The sequence below is a fragment of the Vespula pensylvanica genome, chromosome 8 (genome assembly GCF_014466175.1).
Source record: "Vespula pensylvanica isolate Volc-1 chromosome 8, ASM1446617v1, whole genome shotgun sequence".
Lineage (NCBI taxonomy): Eukaryota > Metazoa > Arthropoda > Insecta > Hymenoptera > Vespidae > Vespula > Vespula pensylvanica.
In genome coordinates, this window is record NC_057692.1 from 6,641,411 (window position 1) to 6,664,498 (window position 23,088).

A 23,088-nucleotide genomic window follows, 5' to 3' on the forward strand; every position below is an offset into this window, starting at 1 on the left:
CTCGAAAGTTATATTCGTGACTGATATCTTTCTTCAAGCGGTACTTGATTGCATCTCATTAGCAAACTTCGCTAACTTTCGCGAACTGGTCAAACTATAGTCACAGAAACATTAAGGTACACGTATGCACATAGAAAGATTATACATTCTAACGTAAATCCCTAGAAATATTCGTAGTATCGGTTGCTCGGTGGAACATCTTCGAAGTTACAACGTTCGCTAACGACTAACAATAGTATGATACGTGTAATCCCAATAATGAGTTACGATCCCGTTTCAAATTGTTCACTATCGGCATCGCACCATTTGTCTAATGTACCACGTACGTTTCTATGTTATATAATATTATATCGGCTAAATTATATCGAACGTTATGCTATTCGATGTAACGATAAAGAAAATTGCAAAATTATTTAAAAAATGTATTAAACAATATCGATTTTATTTATTAATCACGTGGTCACGTAGTATCGAAAAAGAGATACAAAAGAATCGAAAGGAAAAAGAGAAATGTTAAAAAGTAGCTTCGTAAAAAGATACCCAAGACGAAGAATTTAGCCGGTTTCGAATCCCTGGGCGAAGGTGACCTAATAAAATCTGGTTCACGCGTGGGTCGTCAACAAAACACAGAATCGTAAGGTTAAGATCTCGATTCGAGTCGAGGGCTTAGCCCTTTTCGCTGTTGCTTGAGAGGTGGTGAACGACGTGCGGCGACCGGTTGAAAGAAGAAGAAGAAGAAAATGATGAAGAAGAAGAAGAAGAAGAAGAAGAAGAAGATCCAGCGTTCTCCGCGGCTTTGGCGAATAAGAGAGAAGCAAAGAACAGAAAGAGAGAGGAAAAGAGAAGCAAAGAGCAGAAAGAGAGAGAAAGAGAGAAGGCGACGACGAGAGGCAACGGTGTGTGCACGTGCACCTTCGGGCATTTGCGGCTCGACAGTCGGCTCTCGAAACTCGCACGGTGAATGCCTCGAGAGAGCCTCTCCTATTCGAAGAGAGCTACTCCTCTTTCGCGTGACTTTTCGACGGGCTCGAAAGGTCAAATCTGATCTCTCGAGACTCTTCAACGATCTGTCCTTTCGAGGCGAGAAAATACCGGCTCCGCGATCGAGCCAAGTGCCTTCTTAGAGAATGAGACAGGATAAAGGATGAATTGTTAGTAAGAAAGAGAGAAGAAAAGAAAGAGGGAGAGAGAGAGAGAGAGAGAGAGAGATATCAAAGATGTTTACCTTTCGACGTTTATTATACGAGATTCTCGTGAGGTGTGACAACGATAATATTTAAAGACTAACTGTTCGTGTTTTTATTTCTATTATTGCTTCATTTCGATGATGATATATCGTTAAAAATTTCTTTAACAAGTAAACATTTTTCTCTTTTTCTTTTTTTCTTTTTGAATCGACTAATAATTTTCGAGCGAGATAAGCGAGTTAATTCTCGCGAGAGTGAGAACGTGCGAAGTGGATCGGCTTCTGGTTTACCTCAAGGATTTGCCTAGCCATTCGTCTTACGTGGGAAGAAAGCTTATTCACCGGTCGGTATGACGCTTCATCGACGGAATTAATGAGGCTCTCGTTAAAATTACCTTATAAAGTTTTACGATTTCTTGTAATTACTACTTTTTACTTTTTCTTTCTTCTTTTTTTTCTTTTCTTTTTGTGAATATCTTGGGATTTATTACGATGCTATAAAAGGAGATAGTATAAGAAGTGATTAGTGATAATCAAGTAGATTTATATTAACTTGCAACTTGTTGGAGATCATATAGATGTTAACATAGAATTAAAGTGTCTTTTCCAAAGCTTTCTTCTACGTTTATATAGTTGTCAGTGAAGGTCATTAACCGTGAGAAAGCGTATTGTGGTCGAAAAAATCATAGCCTATGTAAACATACCTGTTTCTCGTCGAGTCATCAAGTTATAATTATCGTCAATTATTATCATAACGTATTAATTCGAAACTACAGTTTTAATTCATATCTCGCATTCATTAATATTGACAATTGATAGTTAATCTTACATTTTCGTATTATTCCCGTTAGACGTTTAGCAAATTAGATCGTATTGTTGTATCGTCGATATCATTTTTTTTCTAGTTTGATGAGTTTCTAGAAAAACAACTTTAGCAACTCTTACAAACGCTCCCAATGCGTAATACGTAACGGTTTGGAGAGTTTTTCGCGTGTCAGTAGATCAGTGGGCTTTCCTGGAAGGAATAATTTATTATTTTCACGGCTACAACGTTCGATGTGGTTTTGCGGCCTATGCAGCCACCGCAACATAATGTGAAGCAATTTCTCTGCTAACCGTGTCTTTAATTTTGTTCGTCGATTGCCTAACGTCAAGGTTATCGTCCTCTATTTCGATTGTCATTCCATCTAGAAAGCCGATCCATTTCTGATCCATTCGCGAATTATCTTTAAATAATAAAAATACGCTAATGAACTCTTCGAGTTCTCATAATAATGATTCTTTATTACATTAATAAATAGATATTTACGAGTAGGCGACCGAGCACGAAATAACGATCGAGATTACCGGTATATTTTAAGCTCATTATTTTCATTTCCGTTCAACGTATTTCCGATTGATCGCTGCGAAAGATTAATGATCATGCTCGGTAATCTAAGTGTATCCTTAACGATTTTAACTATTCCATTTTCCATTCTCCGATGGTCATAACGTGAAAGTAGAAAAATAGAAAGAAAAAGAGGAAGATAAGTAACGTATATCGATATGTATATTATACGGTGTTAGATGTAGGCTATTCAAAATGAACAATAGCGTACAAGTAGTAACTTACGTAAAGTAAGCACGAGAGTCTATGGTTAAAGAAAGATAGTAAGAAAGAAAAAAAGAAGAAGCAGAGAAAGAAGAAGAAATAGACGAAGATTACCTCGCGTTGTGTCTGACGCGCGCGCGACAGGATGTAGGACCGCTTGAAAGAAGCGAGCGTCGTCATACTTGCTGCACAAAGTATGGGAATCCGTTCGTTAGACGACGACGAAGACGACGAAAACGACAACGAAGAGAACGAAGACACGTTTTTCGCGTCTAACGACATTAACGGAGATTTTTTCTAAAGTGTATGATAACGACGTGTAAATTCGTTCACAACGACGGAGAAAGGAAGAAAATTGAATGTATGTTGTTACCGGTTCTACGACGAGACGTTTATCAAACAAGAAATAAAAGTGCGGGTGTTCGTCGTCTTTGGAAAGAAAATACCGTAATCGCGGAAAGAGCATTGGAAACTTTCAGAATAAGTTAGAAAAGAAAACGTGCGTTTTATAAAAGAAAATTACGGTGCATCGTGATACGTAAAATTAAATTACAGGAAACGTTGACTCGATTTTTGCTCGTTTTCACGGACGAACGACAAGACGGATCGCACGATGCTTTATGTCTTCGTAAACCTGTAGGATGGGCTTGAATTAGAGAGTGGAATACGTAGGAAGTGCCTTGCCGTGAAAGCCGAGAAATTCCATGGACGACGAGTCGTACATTCACTGAGAAATTCTAATATCAATTCCGATAAGATAAATTGATTACGAAACATTGATTGAGTAAAGAAATATTCGATATTCGATCTTTTTGAGATTTTTTGGAAAATAGAAAACCAGAAGAACCTTGATAGTATCGTGATTCCTTTCTTCGTGAATAGCGATGAGCAAGAAAGACGTATGGCTTTGGGGAGTGTTCGCGAATGGGCCTCACGATGAAACTATGAAATTACACGAACGTACAACGTTCCCACGTACGAATCGTGAGAATAATTTATGGACGTCCTATGCGCAATATCTTAATAAACGCAGTTCATAAAAGCTTGCGACTTAGTCCTTTCGCTGCTTGAGGAAGTGCAGCACTCGCCGTTCCGTAAATGCTACTTTCGAGTCGTTGCCTCGACCTGTAATTACGCAAGTGTAAACACTATTGCAGGAGAGGAACAATGTGAGACAAGAATTGCGATAACCTCGTCGAAAAGGACAGGAGGAAAACGTGTGAACGAACGTTGTCACACACCACACACACACACATACACACACACAGTTCTTTTCTTCTTTCAAGAAAATTTGTTTTATAGAAACTTGTGTCGTTCCTTTAATAATATATATAACGTGTTAAAATATAGCTTGTGTCTAGGAAGAAAGAAAATCGGATGTAAAAGAACAGCTGTTTTAAACGATTGGTGTTACAAGCATCAAAAAATGTGAATGATAGCTACGTGATTACATTGGAAAGTGTTACGTATATCAAACAAAAGAGCATGTTTCAAGGTCAGGGTTATTGCAGTCATATTATTCTGTAATCCCACGACCTCCAGTGATCGAGTCATGCTATCGTGTCGATAGAATTGTAAAATTTTGCATGATGTAGTATGTTACGTGTAAAAAGAATTACATAGTTTTTTATTCAATTAAGATTGAAATTATAAATGTGCAAATTCAACGAACGAGAGATACATAATACCGTTTATTACACGATTCTTTGAAAGAAGATAAAAACATCATTAAAGGAAGTATCATATAATTTTCAATATAATGGGGAATTCAAGATCGCAACCTTGTCGACGCAACAAGCCGCTCTATCTATTATATCTCATTCATCGAACTTGGTCTATGGTTGCTGATCATCGAAAGTCTCAAAGTCATTGCGATGATATCGATCGAGAAACAGAACTATCGTCAAGATGCAGCGGTTGCAACGATTGTGCTTACCGACAGGACAGCCTGGGATTCGACAGGTAAGATTTCTTCCATTCAATATTTGCTTATTTTTAACGTTGATAATGTAGTTGTGCTACATATCGGTCGAGTAAGAAAAATTGTTACATACTGGTTGAAATACAGTCGGTAAGTTGTTTACATATCAATTTAATTGGTGAATGAAACAGATTTTATATATATGCAGTAAATATATATTGTTCGAGTTTACAAGATTTTATAATCTAACACATCGTAATTTATCGATAATGTCGAAAATTTATCACAGATTTTACATTTCCACCAAATTCTTAATATTCAAATTAGAATAATTTAAATGAATAGAATATCGTGATTAGTAGATCCGAATAAAAGCAAATAGTTATAGGAACATAATCAAAATTGTTTAGATACGAAGATTAATTTACTCAATATAATTCTTATAGATAAAAAAATGAAATCATCAAATAAAACATTCATACAAGCATTAATATCATATGATATTTTTCAACTATTTTTTAACTTATCGAAAATTAAAAAATTATCAATATTTATAAGTTCCTGTTATACCAACTAACGGACACTAAAAATATTAAATTCCTGTTTCGTGAACTACTAACATTACCTGCGATAGTAGATTCCCAACTTATCGATCTATATGCTCGTGAAATAATAGTAAATTCCTGTTTTATCGACTTTTATTAGCTGCTGCTAATAGTAGATCCTTGTTTTAATGACGTTTTTACTTAGTCGGTAATAAAAGATTTTTACTGTTATATTATAAATCGGTAATAGTAGATTTCTTTTTGATCAGTAATAGTAGTTTTCTTCTTTATTGATAGAGTAATAGTCGGTAATAGTAGTTATCTTCTTTACTGAAAGAGTAATGATTAGTAACAGTAATTCTCTTCTTCACTGGAAGAGTAATAGTCAGTAATAGTAGATTTCTGTTTTAATTGTAGATATAGTCGGATCTTAGCAGCAAATTGTTATAGTACTGATCGAGTACGTCGCTAATTATTTATATTACTGTTTTAATAATTGAATAAAATGTTTTAAAAATATTAAATAATTTAAAAATGATAAGTAAAAATTGATAATAATAGTTTTTTCTTCATTAAATCGATAATTAGCAACAATACCGAAGTGCGCTTTTATTGATCAAGGGAAATATTGTTGGTAATAGTAGAACATTGTTTAATCGATGGAGTGAAAATTGTCGGTGATTATTATTTTGTTTATACCAAAGTTATAAAAAAGTTACGAAAAATATATTATCTAATTGTTTTTAAATGGTCTCAAAATATTTATAAAAAGCAAAAGGACGATTTTTTAAATAATTTTATATTGCTTTTCAGATAGACAAAATGTTTTTCAAATTTCCGTACTATGTTACCAAATTTTTATACTACATATAATAACTGTATAATAATACCTGTAAATATAAAAATGTTGACCATATTTAATAATAAGTGTTACTTTTTTTTATATAATATAACATAAATTTGCTTATTTAATCATAAATATAAAAGTAAACACTTCCTTGAATCTATCATAAGCACACTTCATTGATTTTCTAATGTTAAAGAAAAAAGATAGTGAAGAATGGGGCGTAAGCATTATACATGATATATAAAAAAAAATTGACATTGCTGTCTTCTTAACTGAACGTGGATTATTAAGGATAATGATCTCCGTGAACATCCGCTGCGTCACGAGAAGGCCGGTCCAGCATCCCAGTATCAGATGTATATCCTATATACATGTGTTTTATATTCATCTTAATACGAGAGAGAGAGAGAGAGAGAAAGAGAAGGACAGAGGGGATAGGGATGACAAGAAGACGGTTGATTATCAACTATGTATAATAATGCTCTTACATTTTGTGTCCCTTCTCCGTAGTCAGCACTTCGCTTGCGCGCGCGTGTGACGCATCGGGGGATAAACTCGGGTAAACTTGGCTGGCGTTACAAGCAGGTGGAAGCGCCGGTGTCAGTAAACCTCCGACCGTCTCGAAGAACGGTCGATCGAAAGAGACGTTTTTGGTCGGAGACATCGTGCAACTACTTAAAGTTAAGTTCGATGATCGATCGATCGGTCTAATTCGGAGTCATGAAACGAGGCAAACTTTTCATGTGAAAGTTCACTCTCTTTGGCTTCTTTTATGTCATCCACCACGACATGCTCCGTCTCCGGAGAAATTAAGCCCGTTGGTGTCATCGTCCAAAAAATATCGAGGTAAAATTATAGGACAATGAGACATGGGGTGATTTATTTTTCATTCTGAATCTTTATCTATAAAGTTGCATCTCTCTTTTTCTCTCTATCTCTATCTCTATCGTTCTCTCTTTCTCTATCTTTCTCTTTCTTACTATTTTTAACGATTCGTTTTATAAAATTTGCTTTAACACGTATAATAGTTATACAGAACGTGTGGGAAATTGTGTTGGCGATACGTAGGTGATTACGATTAATACAAGTCTCTAGCTCTGTTGTCTCATGAATAATTAATTTAATAAATGTAGATTAAAATCTTACCGTTAGTATTCGACAAAATTATTACGATTAATACTGTGTGCAAATTAAGAATACGTGAATTATAAAGAAATTATCGCTATAAACTGTAAGGGTCCTTTTCTTGATTCTGATCTTTGTTCATTTGGGAAAAAACATAACAATGCTGCAAGTAGCGCGTGCACACGCACGCATCTCTTACCTTGGACAGAATTTTCTCGAGGGACCTTCGCGATTAAAACTTCTTCGACGTGTTTCCTTTAAGGAAATGGCATTCATGGATTTTCTTTCTTTCGAGGTAGCCAGTAATGAATTTTTCTCTTTTCATCTTTTTCATTTTCAATGATAGAATAGACTTAACGAGACAAAACGTCGTTTCATCGACGTATAATGAATCGTAAATAGTGCAGATGCTTGTTTAGTCGTGAGCACATGCGCTAGTGAAGGAGCGCGCGCGTTTGTTTTCTCGCGTATAAAAGTCAACAAAAAATCCGTTGGTCGTTACTTACGCACCAATTACCGACGATTACAGAAATGCCTTAACTCTTTAACACGAAGTCACGTAGCCTGTTTCTCGCACATCATCGCTTCTTCATTATAACTGTTATTATTATTATTATTATTGTTGTTCTTGTTGTTGTTCTTCTTCTTTTTCTTATTATTGTTATTATTATTATTATTATCATTATTATCATGATCATGATCATCATCATCTTCATCTTCATCATCGTTCACCCTCAAAGGAAGTATTGTTCTTGATCCTAGAAATCCTGACGTGAGAGCGTGACAAAAAAAGTTGATAGAATAGGAGAGACCCTTGTCATCCACGCCAACATTGTTTAACCTTCTTCGTCTTCTCGTGATGGAAATAGTTTTTAGCGACAATTTCTTTTCCGCTTTATTTCCATTTTGATCGTATGAATTTTATTTCAAAAGATATATTATCTTTTGGAATTATATTATATTGGAATATAAATGTATCATAATATAACGTATATATAATACAACTCGTTAACAAAGTTATTACCTGATATAAATATTCGATGTTTCAAAGATAACGATTCTATTCGTAACGGTAAACTAAAAAATTTAACGGCATTTTCGAAGAATTTTAAACTGACAAGTGCTACGAAACCAGTTAGACTTTGATCGGTTCGATGTACTCCTCAAAAATATTCTCACTCTGGATCGTCCATTAAAGAGAAGAAAAAGAAACAAAAAATGAAGTTTCTTAGAAACTACTGTCACCAAATAGGAGAATCATGTGGACTCGATTTTCCAAATCAGGAAAGAATAAAAATCGTTTTCTCTTACGAACGTACATATATACATACATACATATATACGTATGGGTCTTCGATTGCAACGAGCCTAGAACGAGGTTCAATTAAGTCGAATCTTGTGTTCGATACAATAAACGTTATAATCCTTTCGCGTGCTAAATCCTTTCTATACTAAAAATAAGTTCTAACTGTTTTCAACTTTATCAGGAAGTATAATCCGTTTTCTAAGACGCGTTTACCCGCGAAACTTCTTTCTGATTCTGAAATGGGACTCGTTAGATAGTAGCTTGTATTACTTCCAATTTCCGTTGTACACGACGTTCCATACAATTTAATGCCTTCTGATTCGAATAAACCGTTTCGCTGTTAGTCGCACCGTATCGCGACTCTTTCTACTAGAACGAGCTGAGAGATCGATTAAGAGGGAGTCCTTGCTCACGGTATAGGAGGATTAAGATGCGAGACGTTGCTTCAAAGCGGAGTAAGAGAGAAAAGAGAATAACAACTTACTCTATATATCTCTTTCTCTATCTCTATCTCTATCTTTTTCTCTTTCTTTTTCTTTTTTACATTCCCAACCTTTATAAAAAACGAATGGACCACGTAGAATGCAAGGATGCAAATCACTATGTCGCACTTAATTAACAAATAATAATTGCCTAGTTAATATTACGAATAATTAGGAACTAGATTTTATATATATATATGTGTGTGTGTGTATGTATGTATGTATAATATATAAAAATTAGGTTGCAAGAACGATGAGTCAACCGGTTGGTTCCCTTTATAAAACGTCTATCTTTCTGTACACTAACTTTTATACAGTACGAATGCATTATAACATATGTACGACCAAGATAGCTTCTATTAATAGCGTCGTTTAATTAATTGGTAGAGTTTCTGCTCTGTATGGGGTCGTTTCTGATCGTTTCTAATAACTTTTATTACATGTAGATATAATTGCGAGCTTCAGCCAATTCTTAACGTTACATTTGCCATCCTTAAGATAATGAGAATAATGTTGATCAATATTAATTATCGTGTGGTTGACGTGACACTTATATACAAACTTTTCGATATTAATTCTTTCATTTTTTTCATGTTTCGTACGAACTTTTTTTTTGTGAACCTTAAAACTGGTTTATCATGCTTGCAACCTTGTTTTGTAAGATAAATTAACGAAATCCGGAAATCGAGTAAGTAGCGCTATGAAAGTTCGAGCAGTTAAAAAAAGAAGACTTTATTACACGATCACTTATGAGAATCTTACGATTCATTAACGCGTTACACAGAGCATTGCGATCGAAAGATCGGCCAAATGCAAATTACCATAGGTCGCTTAATGAACGAACATTAATTACGTTTCTGATAAGTCGAACGATGGAACGCTTGAATGGCTCGATGATGAATCTCTTCGAAGGTTCATCGGTCGTATCGAAATCGTTTATATTGTACCTCGACAAATGATCGTTGTAACAAACGTAACGATCGAATTCTCTATAACATGTGAGCGCTTTAAATAATTTCATCATTTATATTCCATTATGCTATAACCCTCGGTTAGATCATGGTATCATTACTTATTATTACCGATGTAAATATCTCGTTATACATAGTTAATGAGATTAAAAACAATTCCAATTCAAAAAGCAAAGCAACGAGAACAATTACAAGCGATAACATCGACATAAACGATTTTATCGCGACATTTGTATTCTACGTATGGCACAATACTTTTCAACGTCCAATCAGACGATTAATGTCGAAGCAATAAAGTCGAAAGTCGTTGCTATCAATTTAAAGACAGATGCATTGCTGTCTCGTCCAACTTTTTTTCGTAATTACCAATTTCCACGAATGTCCAATTATCGTCGTGGTTCGTGATGGACGAGCGCTCTGCTTATCCGACGATCGACTTACCGTTAGCATAGTACCTTCCTAATCGAGAGGGAAGGAATCGAGAAGCGTCATGTTATTTTTATGCAGAACGTGACGGTATACATATCTATGTACCAAGACCGAATACTTTTCTCATCTTCCAAGCGGACATTGAGCACGTGACAATTTCATTCGGCGCGTGAGAGTGGCAAAATTTCACTCCAATGCTATACTGAATTCTCTTGTTGGAAAGTAAATATGAAAGTAATCCGCCCTATATGCGTCGACAAATTGCATCCGGATCCGCCCGAGAATTTTCTATGCGACGAATAATAGATCATTAAAATTGATTTCAGTAAAACAGAAATAATTCAAATTAATAAAAAGTTTTCATTTGTTATGCTCTATCTGAAGAATAAGTATATCAATTGTATATACAAAAACTATTAAATGATTATTGTTCATATACGAACATACGACATTTCATTTTATACATGCACTTTTCGTTCTATGCGAATTAATTCCGAACAAATAATTGAAATAGATTTGAACTAAGAATAAGCTCGTGAGAAAAGAAATAAATCCAATTGGTTTGACACAAAATAAGCGGTGTAAAATCGTGCGCAAAATTCGAGACAGTCGATCGACTTTGAAATCTGTGAGAGAAGAACACCGTTCCTCGCGCATCGTGCTTTCTCGAGCGAATATAATGCGGAATAATATTACTATAGTCGTCATTATTATCATCATCGCCCATCGTCTCGTCATTATCATTCTTGTTAATTACGAACGGCCAATTACCAAGGTGTACTTTTACATTTCTCTTTCTATCCTTTTCCCTTCTCTTAACGGAGATACTTCTTTTCGATTCCATTCACCGTTACGATCACGCTTGAATTTATAAATGAATTCTCTTGTTAAAATCAACGCACGATCGTACATGGAGCTGTTCACGGTTAATGCCCCTTACACCTATCATCCGTTGGAATTAAAACCGAGTCGTATATTTTAGAATTCGAGAAGCGTCCGTCGATGAAACGTACTTACTTGCTTTCGATATAATTCGTTGATACGAGTACGAGAATTTCATATAGATTTTCATTGTACGTGATTTCACTACGTTTAAAGAAACAACGACTCTAAATCAGAAACCACGTCATATGAAATTTTTTATTCATTAACGGCGTAAACGTAAATAATAAAATTTTCACTTAAACGATTAAATCGATAAAAAGTTCGAACGGATAAGAGTTATCTCTGAAAGAAAAGATATACGATGAAATGGAGAAAAGCAGACGGCAATCTCTGTTATGCGATCTTAAAACTACGATTCGAATCTTCTTATTTTCCAAGAAACGTTCGATAAAGGGCGCGAAACAATAAATAACGCTTTAATTGGGCTTTCGCGAGACGACGAGATCTGTGTTACTACACATCTCGAATAGATATTTATTCTCGGCTTTTGTAGGAATGTGTGTATTTATCGTGCGGCTTCCATCGCGGAAACGTCCTCGCGATTTCTCACCACAGAAAGGATAGAGAAGCAGACGATCGTTTTGCGGTAACCAGAGTGAACGGCCCGCGAACGGTCCATTAAATCGACTTGCGAACGATCGTGAGCACAACGAGATAACGATTCGTTTCTCGCTAACTCGATTCATCCTCAAAGGGTTGCCAGATGCAACCTTGTTTGACCCTTTGTTTTACTTCAAGATCGTGACTTCACGTTCGTAATTCTCTCTTTTGAGATATGAGAAAGAAAGAGATCGTTTAAAAGATCGTGTTATTTCAACTTAAACGATTCCTTCGATTTCTATTTCTTTACCTGTTCATTTATCGCTTTGAATAAGTTTAGAGGTATATCAATTGGTTAAAGGTGAAATTAGTTTGACGAGCCTTTAAATTCACACCTTTTTTTACAAAATAAATTTCTTTTCATTACTTAATTATCGGTCTAACAGCAATAATAGCTCTAAGAAAGGAATCTTAATTCAGTGGGTAAGTAGATCGAGCTACTTTCTAGGATTCAATGATAAACCATTAGAAGAGTTCATGGTCGTTTTGTCTGGAAGGTAATTTAGTGGGAAATGAAAATTGAAAGAGATACCATGACTGAAGTTCGAACTTGACTAATTGCATAATGACCGTAAATCGAGATCACACGTTGCCTCGGGCTATTAATTTCGTTCCCTCTTGTAACGCCCATTGATTGTATTTTAAGATTACAAAAGTTCGATATATCGCACGGACCACCATCCGTTATTTCTTTCTTTTGTTACGCCGAAAGCGATTTAAAACGAGCGACGGGATATGATATTTTTAGAAAAAGAAATTTTCTTGTACATCATATATGTATGTATCTACGTATGTATGCGTGTGTACATCTCTTCGTAAACTTTATTGCCAATTTTATGCTTGCGGTTTCGTCGCGCAACATTCACGGATTACGGTGTCCCCTTCTCGAGCTTTTACTACTCGCGGCACTTAAAGTTATCGTCGGATGTTATATTTTTAGCGCGAACAACACCGAGCTACCTTCCCATTGCTTTTCGAGTATCGTTTCAAAAGGAAGCTTACGTCTAAGGGAAAGATTTTATTTCGTCGAATAATTTATTTTCCACCGAAGGGTGGCTTTATCGTTTACGACTCGAGCTACAGATTCTTTTATTCTAATTTTATAGCTATGATTTAATATTTACGTTTCTCACATTCGAATATGAATCAGCCTCTAGAGACGTAGGAAGAAGAACGAGCGATGGTCGGAACACGAATGGTCGGAGTTTCGAGAGTCTCGCAATCCGGATCGCGGCACGACATCGTGCTCGAGGATCGATCGGATCGATAAATCATGAAGGGACCACCTCCTGGTCGTCGATGCCGCCGCGACGACGCCCGTAAGCGTATCACGTGGGTGTTAAACACGTGTTGCAATGCCGCCAGACTCATCCCGCATTCGAGATCGGCAGCCTCGAGCCTCGAGCCTTCTCGTGCGTTTCACGCAATCGAGGACGGATTATGGTGTTCCTTTCTTTTTCTATAGATCACCTAAGGTCTTTACAAACATTTCCAACGACTCTATCATCGTCTCCGTGATCTTTTTACTTCATTTATTTCAGAGAAATAATCTAGCATATCGGATATCAATTTAAGTTTTCCCGGCATTTCTATGAAAGTAACATATCGTTAATGTATCGAAGTATATCCACGAAGGATAACTGCTGAAAGTACATACGAAGGACGATCGAAAATTCCTACGACGAATAAAGAATTTTCCGCGGTGGCATGTGTTTGTCTCTTTATGTGTGTGAGCGCGCATGCGTACATACATACACCATGAGTAGAGAACGCGCATCGAACTTCCACTAGCGCATTCCATGGCCGTTACACGCTGCGACTCGGCATTCCAAGCGGATGGATTTTCTAAAGGCTCGTTCACAGTGTATTCAAAGGACGATGACTTTTCGCGTTTACCATACATCACAAATTTTCAAGAAGAATCTATTTGAAAGAACAAAGGCAAGGAGCAATGCTGTCGTCTCGGCTCGTCGATGATCTGCGGAAACGAAGTCGAATCGTTATTGCTTCCTCTTACGGTTAGAACTTCTTCCAACCTCAAGAAGGAGGGAATAGGTTCTCACCTTTTGCTACTACGATCTATGGAAGATCTACGTTACGCAAGCAATGCTACGAGTAGATCGTTTCAATGATATCGCGCTCTATACGTGAATCGCACGACACCAAATATCAACGCGGAACTGTCGCAACCGATGCGAAAGTCGATTGTGTCTTTCCCTCGAGAGAAAAAAAAAAAGAAATCCTCGCGACGGCTCTATCCTTATCAACAAGCTTTCATCATGGAATCTTCTTCGTTCGTTGATCCTCTTGGTAAATAATAACAAGACAAAATTCTTCAGATGTAAAGATAGGAATATGCTGTGACGATGGCAAATTTTAACATACTATTATATGCATGTTCTATGATAACAGTAATTGAAAATAATAACAATTTTCACTTTTATTTGTTTCTGATGATTTTGACTTATACCAAGTCTTCAAATATTTGAAATATCCTGTTAATTTCACTTTTCATAAAAAGAATACGAGCAATTTTCTGGTAAAAGTGTCGCTTCTTACATCAAAAGTATCATCCTGTGATATCCTTTATTTCGGCTATTTCTCAAACTCTTCTGATGTTTATCTTTCTTTTTGGTCTTCTTTGTCTTTCGCTTTTTTCTTTTTTTTTTTTTGTTTTAATTTAAAGTCCTCCCCTCGTAATTCCGACGTACGCGTACTCTCCGTGAAAGGATACAGTTATGCGCTTCGCTCGGAGAGCGGTGCCCGGGTCTACCCGGGAGGACTCGTTTTATAACTAGAGATTCATAACGGCACACATGATCTTTCACAATGGACCGAGAGCCGTTTCAAGATATTTTTTACGTTTTCGATGTTCGCTTTTATGAAACCATCATCTGTTAGTTAGTAATCTTTACTATTGATACTTGTCATTATTCAGATTTCTAAAGAATGATTAAGCAGCGAAGAAAGATTACATTTGAACTAATCGTTAAATTACTCTCAAGAAACATAAATCAGAAGGTTATTCTTAGGCACTATCATATACGTATAATGAAATCCATTTTAATAGGACAGAATCAGGCGTAATAGTCACTGAACAATTTTGTCAATACCATTTTCAAAGTTACGATCATGTTTATCTTCTAAAAAAAAGTACTGATCTAAACGTTTTGTCTCGGAATACGATCGACCGTCTCGCTTGATTCACTCGACTTATCTGAGGATATAATCCTGTAATTTTCAACGACTACCTTTCCCGCTTCTATTCGAGCATTAATCTCATTTAAATACTTCATATTTTTATTTGGATTAATCTTTTTTCTTCGTTGAATTATATTAGAAACTATAAAACCATATCTAGGACATAACTGATTTATTTACGACGATTGAAATTACGTAGAAGAATTATAAACATTTCAAGGAAATTTATTCGTTAGAGATTTATTCCTTGCAACGTCATGTCCGTTAATTTCATCGAATATGGAACAGTCGATAATGTTCGTCTAAAAAGAATATAATCGGTATGTTATTCCTTTAGAATCGTAACGGTACACGATAATCATAAAGGATAATAGCAATTAACACTTGTATGAGAATATTATCCTTTAAATACGTATTGATAATAACGTTATATATGTGCGACTACGCACGCGAGAGTAATCGCGTGGGATAGATAACGTTAACAATAAGACCTACGCGTTCTTATTGTTTAAATAGTAATGACGATCTTTTCCTTTTGATATGTATAAATTCTTTCGCTCGATGACCCGCTTTCAACAATCTCCATGAGATAAAAGAAAGAAAAAAGATGAAATCAAAGAAATGGTATACTTATCGTTTGAGAGAAAATTAGAAACCGATGCCATCCTATTAGCGGTTCGATCGTTCGTTAAAAAAGCTATAGAGGGTGTGTTATAAAACAGAGAAAAAATAGAAGATGGGAGTTGAGCCTCAAGGCGTCTCGCTTTCGTGGTAACGTATTAGAAATTATCTTTCCCGCAGATTCGCTCGTTGTTAGAAAGTCCATAAACAAAGTATGATGCAAATGTATTTCATATATGATGACATATAAGTTACAATATATGTCTTTTTCCTAAAGATATATATCTCATATATTTTATAGATTATTTTTTTACATAAAGACAAATATTTATTTTATGTTTATGACATACTGATCTAGAATGTGTATAAAATATACTTAGGTACTTACATACGTTTACAAATCTGTGTCAACTGTATCGATATACGTACATATATCGTGGTTAAATATTAACATATCGGTCTAATCGGGGTTAAGATGTATATATATATATATATATATATTATATATCAACGACGAGAAAATTTATGCTTTCGATGGAAAAAAATATATAAGGTATATTTGAAACAACTAGTCGGTTACTTTAGTAATTGGCCAGTAGTAAAATTAGAAGAAATTACCTGGAATGACTACTAATTCCTCATTTACTTTAAAATGATCTAGGTTGATGGTAAAGGTGTAACGGCCGAAAGGCGAAGTAACGTAGATCGTTCTGGTTAATTTAGTTGAAGATTAACGAAGCGAAGCGCGAATGCTGCGCCGCTACTACGTTGGTGTACTCTCCGTTAGAATAGTAAAACGGTTACCGATCGCCTCTGGGTATGAAGTGTCCGCTTAACGAAAATGACGTCTTCCGTTAGAAATCTTCATGAAAAGCGGCGTGCGTTCGGCGTACGCACGGGCGGACAGATGTCGGCTTTCAAAGGGTACTAATTTTACCTATCCTAATGAGTTAATGACGATTATCGTTTTATGGTGCATCCTCGAGCAAGTACTAGAGAATATAAGGAAAAGGAAGAAACAGAGGATAAGAGAGAGAGAGAGAGAGAGACAGAGAGAGAGAGAGAGAGAGAGAGAGGGAGAGAGAGAGAGAGAGAGAGAGAGGAAGAAAAGGATAAGAAAAGGATCTGAAAAGGGAGAGAAATAAGAAGGTCGAAAAAATGATAACATCTTCCGGTAGAGATTCAAGCGAAAAGTATTTCGGGCCTCGAGCTAACATAGAAAGCAAGCATTCATCGAGCATACGCAAAGAGCAAGAGCAAGAAGAAAAGGAAAAGAAGAGTACCCTCGACCAATGGGCGTTACTCGTCTCCAGCTCCAGCATTAATGACTTCAATTTCCTGCGGTCTACGATGGCTACCATCAACGCACAGCTTCGTTTTCTTTTCCAAAGAGGATTACCGTCCTTCTACGACGTCCAACGGTTCCTGGAAAGTCCGCGAAAATCATTTCCACGATCGATGGTCAACTCGAGGAATGAAATAGTTGGCTTGAAGATCTTTTGGATTTTTGTTTTTTTCTTTTTTTTTTTTTTTTGCTTTTGCCAAGGTAGAACTTCCTAGAGAAGAGATGTGAATTCAAAAGAGAGATGACTAAGAAAATGTCGGAAATGACTCGATGTATACAGAATAATAATATACATTGAATATTTCTTATTATCGATCAACATTTTAAATAAAATTCTATGAGAAAAGGATGGAGGTTTATTGAGTTAATCTTATGTAGGCACGTCATGAGCCAACGTAATGTACCGTCTTAACTCAGGAAGAAGGAAGATACTCGAGTATTGTCTCGTTGTCGAGAGAGACATACGTATTATTTAGCACACCGTTTACTCCCACAGAGATCAGCATAATAGCGAACAACGATTACCGGTTACGTTGAGTTTCCTTATCAGAACTATTTCTACATTCTCGTAAGAAACATTATTCGTTGGCATAAAACTAGATAGACGAAAATTATGGTAAACTCGCATGGCGACGAAGAACACAACCTTACCCTTCGGTACTGACCATTAACGACGTGTACTTTATATTTTATGAGAGGGAACGCGCCCTGCGAGAAATATACCAAGCGAAGAAAACAAGAAAAGTATTAATGGTACTCGTCGTTAGCATAAGATGTGCACAGATCGTCAAGTTCAACTACCGTCATATCTGCGGTTGAAGTTGGAAAGTGTCAAGATATCCTCCCGTTCGTATCTCTTTCCACTGTCGTACTTATTTTGTTTAAGATAGAGAAAGAGGAAATACCACAACCACGATATCCGTAGAAAGTTCTCAAAATGATCTTGATATTCTTTTTTACATACGAAAACTCATCCTCTTTTTTGTTTTTTAAGATGATTATCGTTATCGAAATTTTAGATTAATTTTCATTTACTCAAATATTAATTACACATGTAATTGAGATAATCGGATTTAGCGTTACGATTAGAAATAATTATTTCTTATATCTTTATTAATCTTTCAATTCATTAATCTAAGTTAACATACATCAACCTTGATATTCTCGTAACACATTACGAGCAGATTTTATTTTATTGTATCTTGTTTTGGGTCAGATGGATATCGAGTTCGTCGTATTACCCCCAGGGTGAGTTCTGTTCCAGATATTTACGATCATCAAACATGTGTTTACAGGCATCATCTTCGCTTGGCTAGCCGGACATTTGCGGAAAATGATATTCAAATAATCTGGATAGCCGTTCGTTCGAGCGAATCGGTGAAGGTGATAAAACGAGAGCAACCAGATTCGATCTCACATTTATTACACGCTTGAAACACTGTAGTCGCAATGGCTACTTCTTCATCGTCGTCCTATTTCTTGGAGATTTTTTGTTGATTTGATTTTTTTTTCTTCATTCATCCGTCTTCTTTGCAAAGTTTTACCGGTAGCGATCCACCAACAACTAGATCGAACACTATAATTGACATGCACACGAAGAGATATGTAGGTGTACGCACACGCATCTATTCGTAATCCCATCGAGATCCTAGATGCTTTCTGAATCACCCTTTGATGGGCGCGTCTCGTCGATTAGACTCGTCGCGCCTTCACGCAACTCGGTACGAAGCGTGATGTCACGCTTACTATACTTCTTCTTCTCTTTTGCAAATCTCTTCTCGAACACCGTGAGAACTTTCATGCATCTCGTTCCACTTGTATATCTCGAACCTCGCCCAATAATTTGACTTTTTAAAAGGGTACACGCTGATGCGCGTCTTTTTTTACGAATTATCTTTTTTTCCCCCATTCAACAAAATTGCGTTTAATATACAAGATGATACGAACACATCGAGACAAATTATAACTCTTTTTTCTTTCATATCAGCAAGAATAAAGAAAAATGACGAAGAAAAAATATATCGTATGTAGTTACTTACTCGATTGAAAAAATGATGAAGATAAGGTTATTGAAAATTATATTCGTAAGAATGTAACGAGAGAAAGGGAGAGGAGAAAGAGAAAGAGAGAAAAAAAGAGAGAGAGAAAGAGTCGACTTTTTCTTAGATCTGCAAAAGATCAGGAATGGAAGATCAAGTGCGTACTTCCGGGCGCCGGTTAGCATTCCACCGCGAAGACCATCGGGGCAAGGTAGAAAAATCACTGCGGACTCTCGTGTATTCCGCTAATGGCCGTTGAGATCGACGATCTGGAGTCTCGATCGACGCTATTTTTCCAAGAGACCGAAAGGGGGATAGGTAACCGCATCGAAGTCGTGGCGCCTTGCCAGCCGATCTCTCGCTTCCTTCGCTCCCTTCGTTGAATGCCGATACACGGTACAAGCAATACGTCGAAATGTTCAAAGCATTCGCCGTCCACGTGAACGATTATCGATGCTCTTCCATCCTTAAAACGCGTAACCTCAGCGAACTTTCTCGGTAAATCTCACGCGGCTTCTTTCTTAAGGTTAAGGAACGTATCAAGGAAAAAGGATATTCGGTTGTCGATAGAATCAAAATTTTTTCTGTTATTCTATGGCTTCGAGTATCAGGAGTTCGCTTTCAATATATCAATATCGTATGATGAATCGATAAAGTTCTACAAATCTAACGAGGATGTCGAATTTTACGGAATTTTTGAGGATATTCTAGTTATTTCGCAATTCAGTATGTAAAATCGTGTAAACGTTCGATATGATCGGAATCAAAGCGTCTTAAAGCCATCGCTTCAAAGAGGACGCAGAAATTCGTCATGGAAAGCCATGCGTGGCTCGACTTGAACGTAGTGTTTCATAAGCCAAGGCCTTATTCTCTCTTTACAAAGTGACTACGGCAATGAGCGTGGGAGCACGTTTTGTCGGCACGTCAGACATCGTCTTTTCGCACATCATCGCCTTCTTTCCTTCGAGTTTTCTACGAATTGTAAAAAATGCATTCGCTTCGATTTGTCGACTCGAATGATCTTCATTAATCTTCTGCGGACGAACACAAGTTAACGGATGTGCTCCATCGTGAAACGAAGAAAATCAAGAAATGAAAAGATTCATTTAACTGTTTCCTTTTTTTCCCCTTGTCATTCTGCACGTTACATTAATGAACAACTTATAATGTTGTCATACCGGTTAACGACTATTTCTTTTCTTTCGACTTTAACTTAACTATAATGAATTTATCTAAATAAGGATAGCGCACAAAGCCGAACAAAAATAATTATAAAAGATCCATCGACAATGTGGTAACTCCGTTAAGATAAAATTAACGATACTTCAATTCATCGGGAACGTAGAAAAAAGATCTTTAGGCTTTTAAATTGTTTTATATACATACGTTGAGGTTAAAAGAGCACTATCATTGAGTCACGATCGTTTGCATTATATGCGCCGGCTCTTCGCGCGCGTGCTCTCACGCTACCGCCTTATGAAAATCTACGTTAGCCGCAACAAACACCTGCCAACACGAACTTGACCGTCTCTTCTGCTCCTTCCTCTTATTCACTATACGACCGTTAGACTTTCTCTCTTGCTAATTGACCTTCAGAATTGAATAAGTAATCTTCACCGTTTTTAACGACACAGCTCGTGAGTGTTACGTAACGTAAACATAGAATAATAAATTGTCCTCTTGAAACTCCTTTGAAAATGTTTTCGTTCGACAAAAAAGGAAATTAGATCAATAGCTTTCGAAATGTAAAAATATAGATACTCCGGAGTACTCACAATAATATCAACAAATATTTCATCGATCTTAATTTTATGAAAACACCTAATATCCTTGTTTTCATTGACTTAAACCTGGAAAAAGAAGTAAAATGTTCCCTTTATATCTTAGTGATTTCTGACGAACATGGTGATACTCGATAAAGCTGATATAAACTTTTTAAATTTCAAACGACAATGATATAATAAAGAAGGGAAAGAAAGAAAACGCGATAGAGAGGATCTAATCACTATCACTTTTCTCCTAGTAAGAAAGACGTATAAGTACGACGCATCGGAGGGGAAAACTTGACGCTGCGCAGATTCGAACGAAGGATAATTGAAATACGAAATACGAAACACGGGAGAGATGGGACGTACTCGCGTTATCCATTCTCGGAGCGAAATTAACGCACGGCGTTCTCCTCGTTCTTCCGTTAAGTAGCGGGCAGTAGTGCGTGGACTTGCGTAGTCGTGTGGCTCGAGTTCGCTAGCTCAAGCTAGCTCGCGCGGGTCAATGCCTTTGCTGTCCTCGAAGAGTCGACTCCCATTGCCAGTACTACACACACACACAAACAGGAATACATATATACATACGTACATATCTAGCTATCTTGTATATATGTATCGTGTCTTACACAGATACATACATATGTATATGTATACATACATAGAGATGTGACTACGTAAGATCTCGCTCGGCTGCTACTTCGTCCGCTACATCCGAGCGTGCTCGACATGCTTCCGAGCGGTCCGAGACGTTTCCGGGGGGTTAAATCTGATCGAGACGAGGTCGATCGATCGATCGATCAATCGATTCAATCCTATCACCAATGACTCTACTCGGATCAATAAAGGTATTCGCTTGTATTTCAAAAGAAACATTCTGAGTGACCGTAACGAGTTTTCATCCTACATTTCGCTACAACGACACGATCTCCGATCGAATTACATAGTTCGATAGATATTCGTTTAACTTATCGTTTCTTGCAAATTTGATTTTATCTTTAAAAAGAAAAAGGGAACGTTCTCCGATTTATTGTGATCTTTGAGCAGTATATATTATATCCTTGCTTATTAGTGCTCTTGTTTTAATGAGTTCTTCGTTCTTGTCTGATGTGAGTAATAAACATAATTCGTTCTAGCTGTCATTACATGTAAAGTTATTACAGCAAGAAACAGAATAAATGAGTTATACTTGTCGTAGGGAAATCATTACGTTAGAATCTTACGCGTTTTATACGTTCCACATTATCTTGTGTTGATTGTTCATGAATTATCTTATTAATTAACTTATTTATTAAATTGACGTTGTTATTGATTTATCTCTTCTTTCCATGGGACGCGGAAATTGTGTGAGAAAAAGAAGGTTGGAAATTAATGAGACGTTGCAAGGAAAAAAAAGAAAAGAAGAGGAAAAAAAGAAAAAAAAAAGAATGAAAAACGAAGTCGTGTAAATTACACTTTGCGATTATGCAATTTCGCGGTACTCAAACGTATAAATTATAACAGGCAAGATACGAACGATAACCCTCGCGTTCTTACTCTACGGACGGTGACAGGCGAGATTTCAAATGCAGTTAAGAATTTTATGAGGCTAATTTGTCACGATTGATTCTTTTCATAGTTGTTTTTTCAAGTTACTCCTACAAGCCTTGCAATGAAGAAATTCTTGCGTCACACTTCGAGTCTCGATTTTGGGATACCGTTACCGAAAAAGTTTGAAAAAGTTAAGATGAATGGATGTCCGAATGATGGAGTGACGCAGCAAAAGTAATTGTAAACGAGACATTAATTGATTCTTAGACGTAAAAAAGAAATAAGTAATACGTCGTAAAAAAGCAAAACATCGATAAAAATCGGTCTTTTATGTTTATAACATCTGTACCGAACAGAATTGGTCGTTAATGATGTAATTCATTTCGATTGCATGTATAGACTTATTAAAAATTCGAAGAAATACATAGAAACTACGATGAAGTAACGTTAACGAACATTAATTTAAAAGGAAAGAAAAACTTAAGATGAACACATGAATTTTTCATTTGCCAATGTTGTACTACATACTACATGATCTATTTTCGAATAATTGTCTATCGATCCGGCAGGATTTTCATAACCGGTATTCATATAATTAAAGATTTACCGTACTGTCAATACACTAGTACGATAAATTAGAT

The 23,088-nt window shown here is 36.3% G+C and overlaps 1 protein-coding gene across 4 annotated transcripts in view; it reads left to right on the forward strand.

Annotated features, from left to right (window-relative positions):
• The first annotated feature begins 839 nt into the window (after positions 1-839).
• LOC122630849 overlaps positions 840-23,088 on the forward strand; it is a 41,027-nt gene continuing 18,778 nt past the window's right edge. Inside the window, exon 1 of one of the 4 annotated variants that reach the window (XM_043815824.1) lies at positions 840-4,739. In XM_043815824.1, coding sequence (XP_043671759.1) covers positions 4,537-4,739 — 203 coding nt within the window. In that variant the 5' untranslated portion in view covers positions 840-4,536. Of the gene's footprint in view, positions 4,740-6,711; positions 6,937-23,088 lie in introns of those variants that run through there. The other 3 variants (XM_043815821.1, XM_043815822.1, XM_043815823.1) reach the window with 3 other exon arrangements.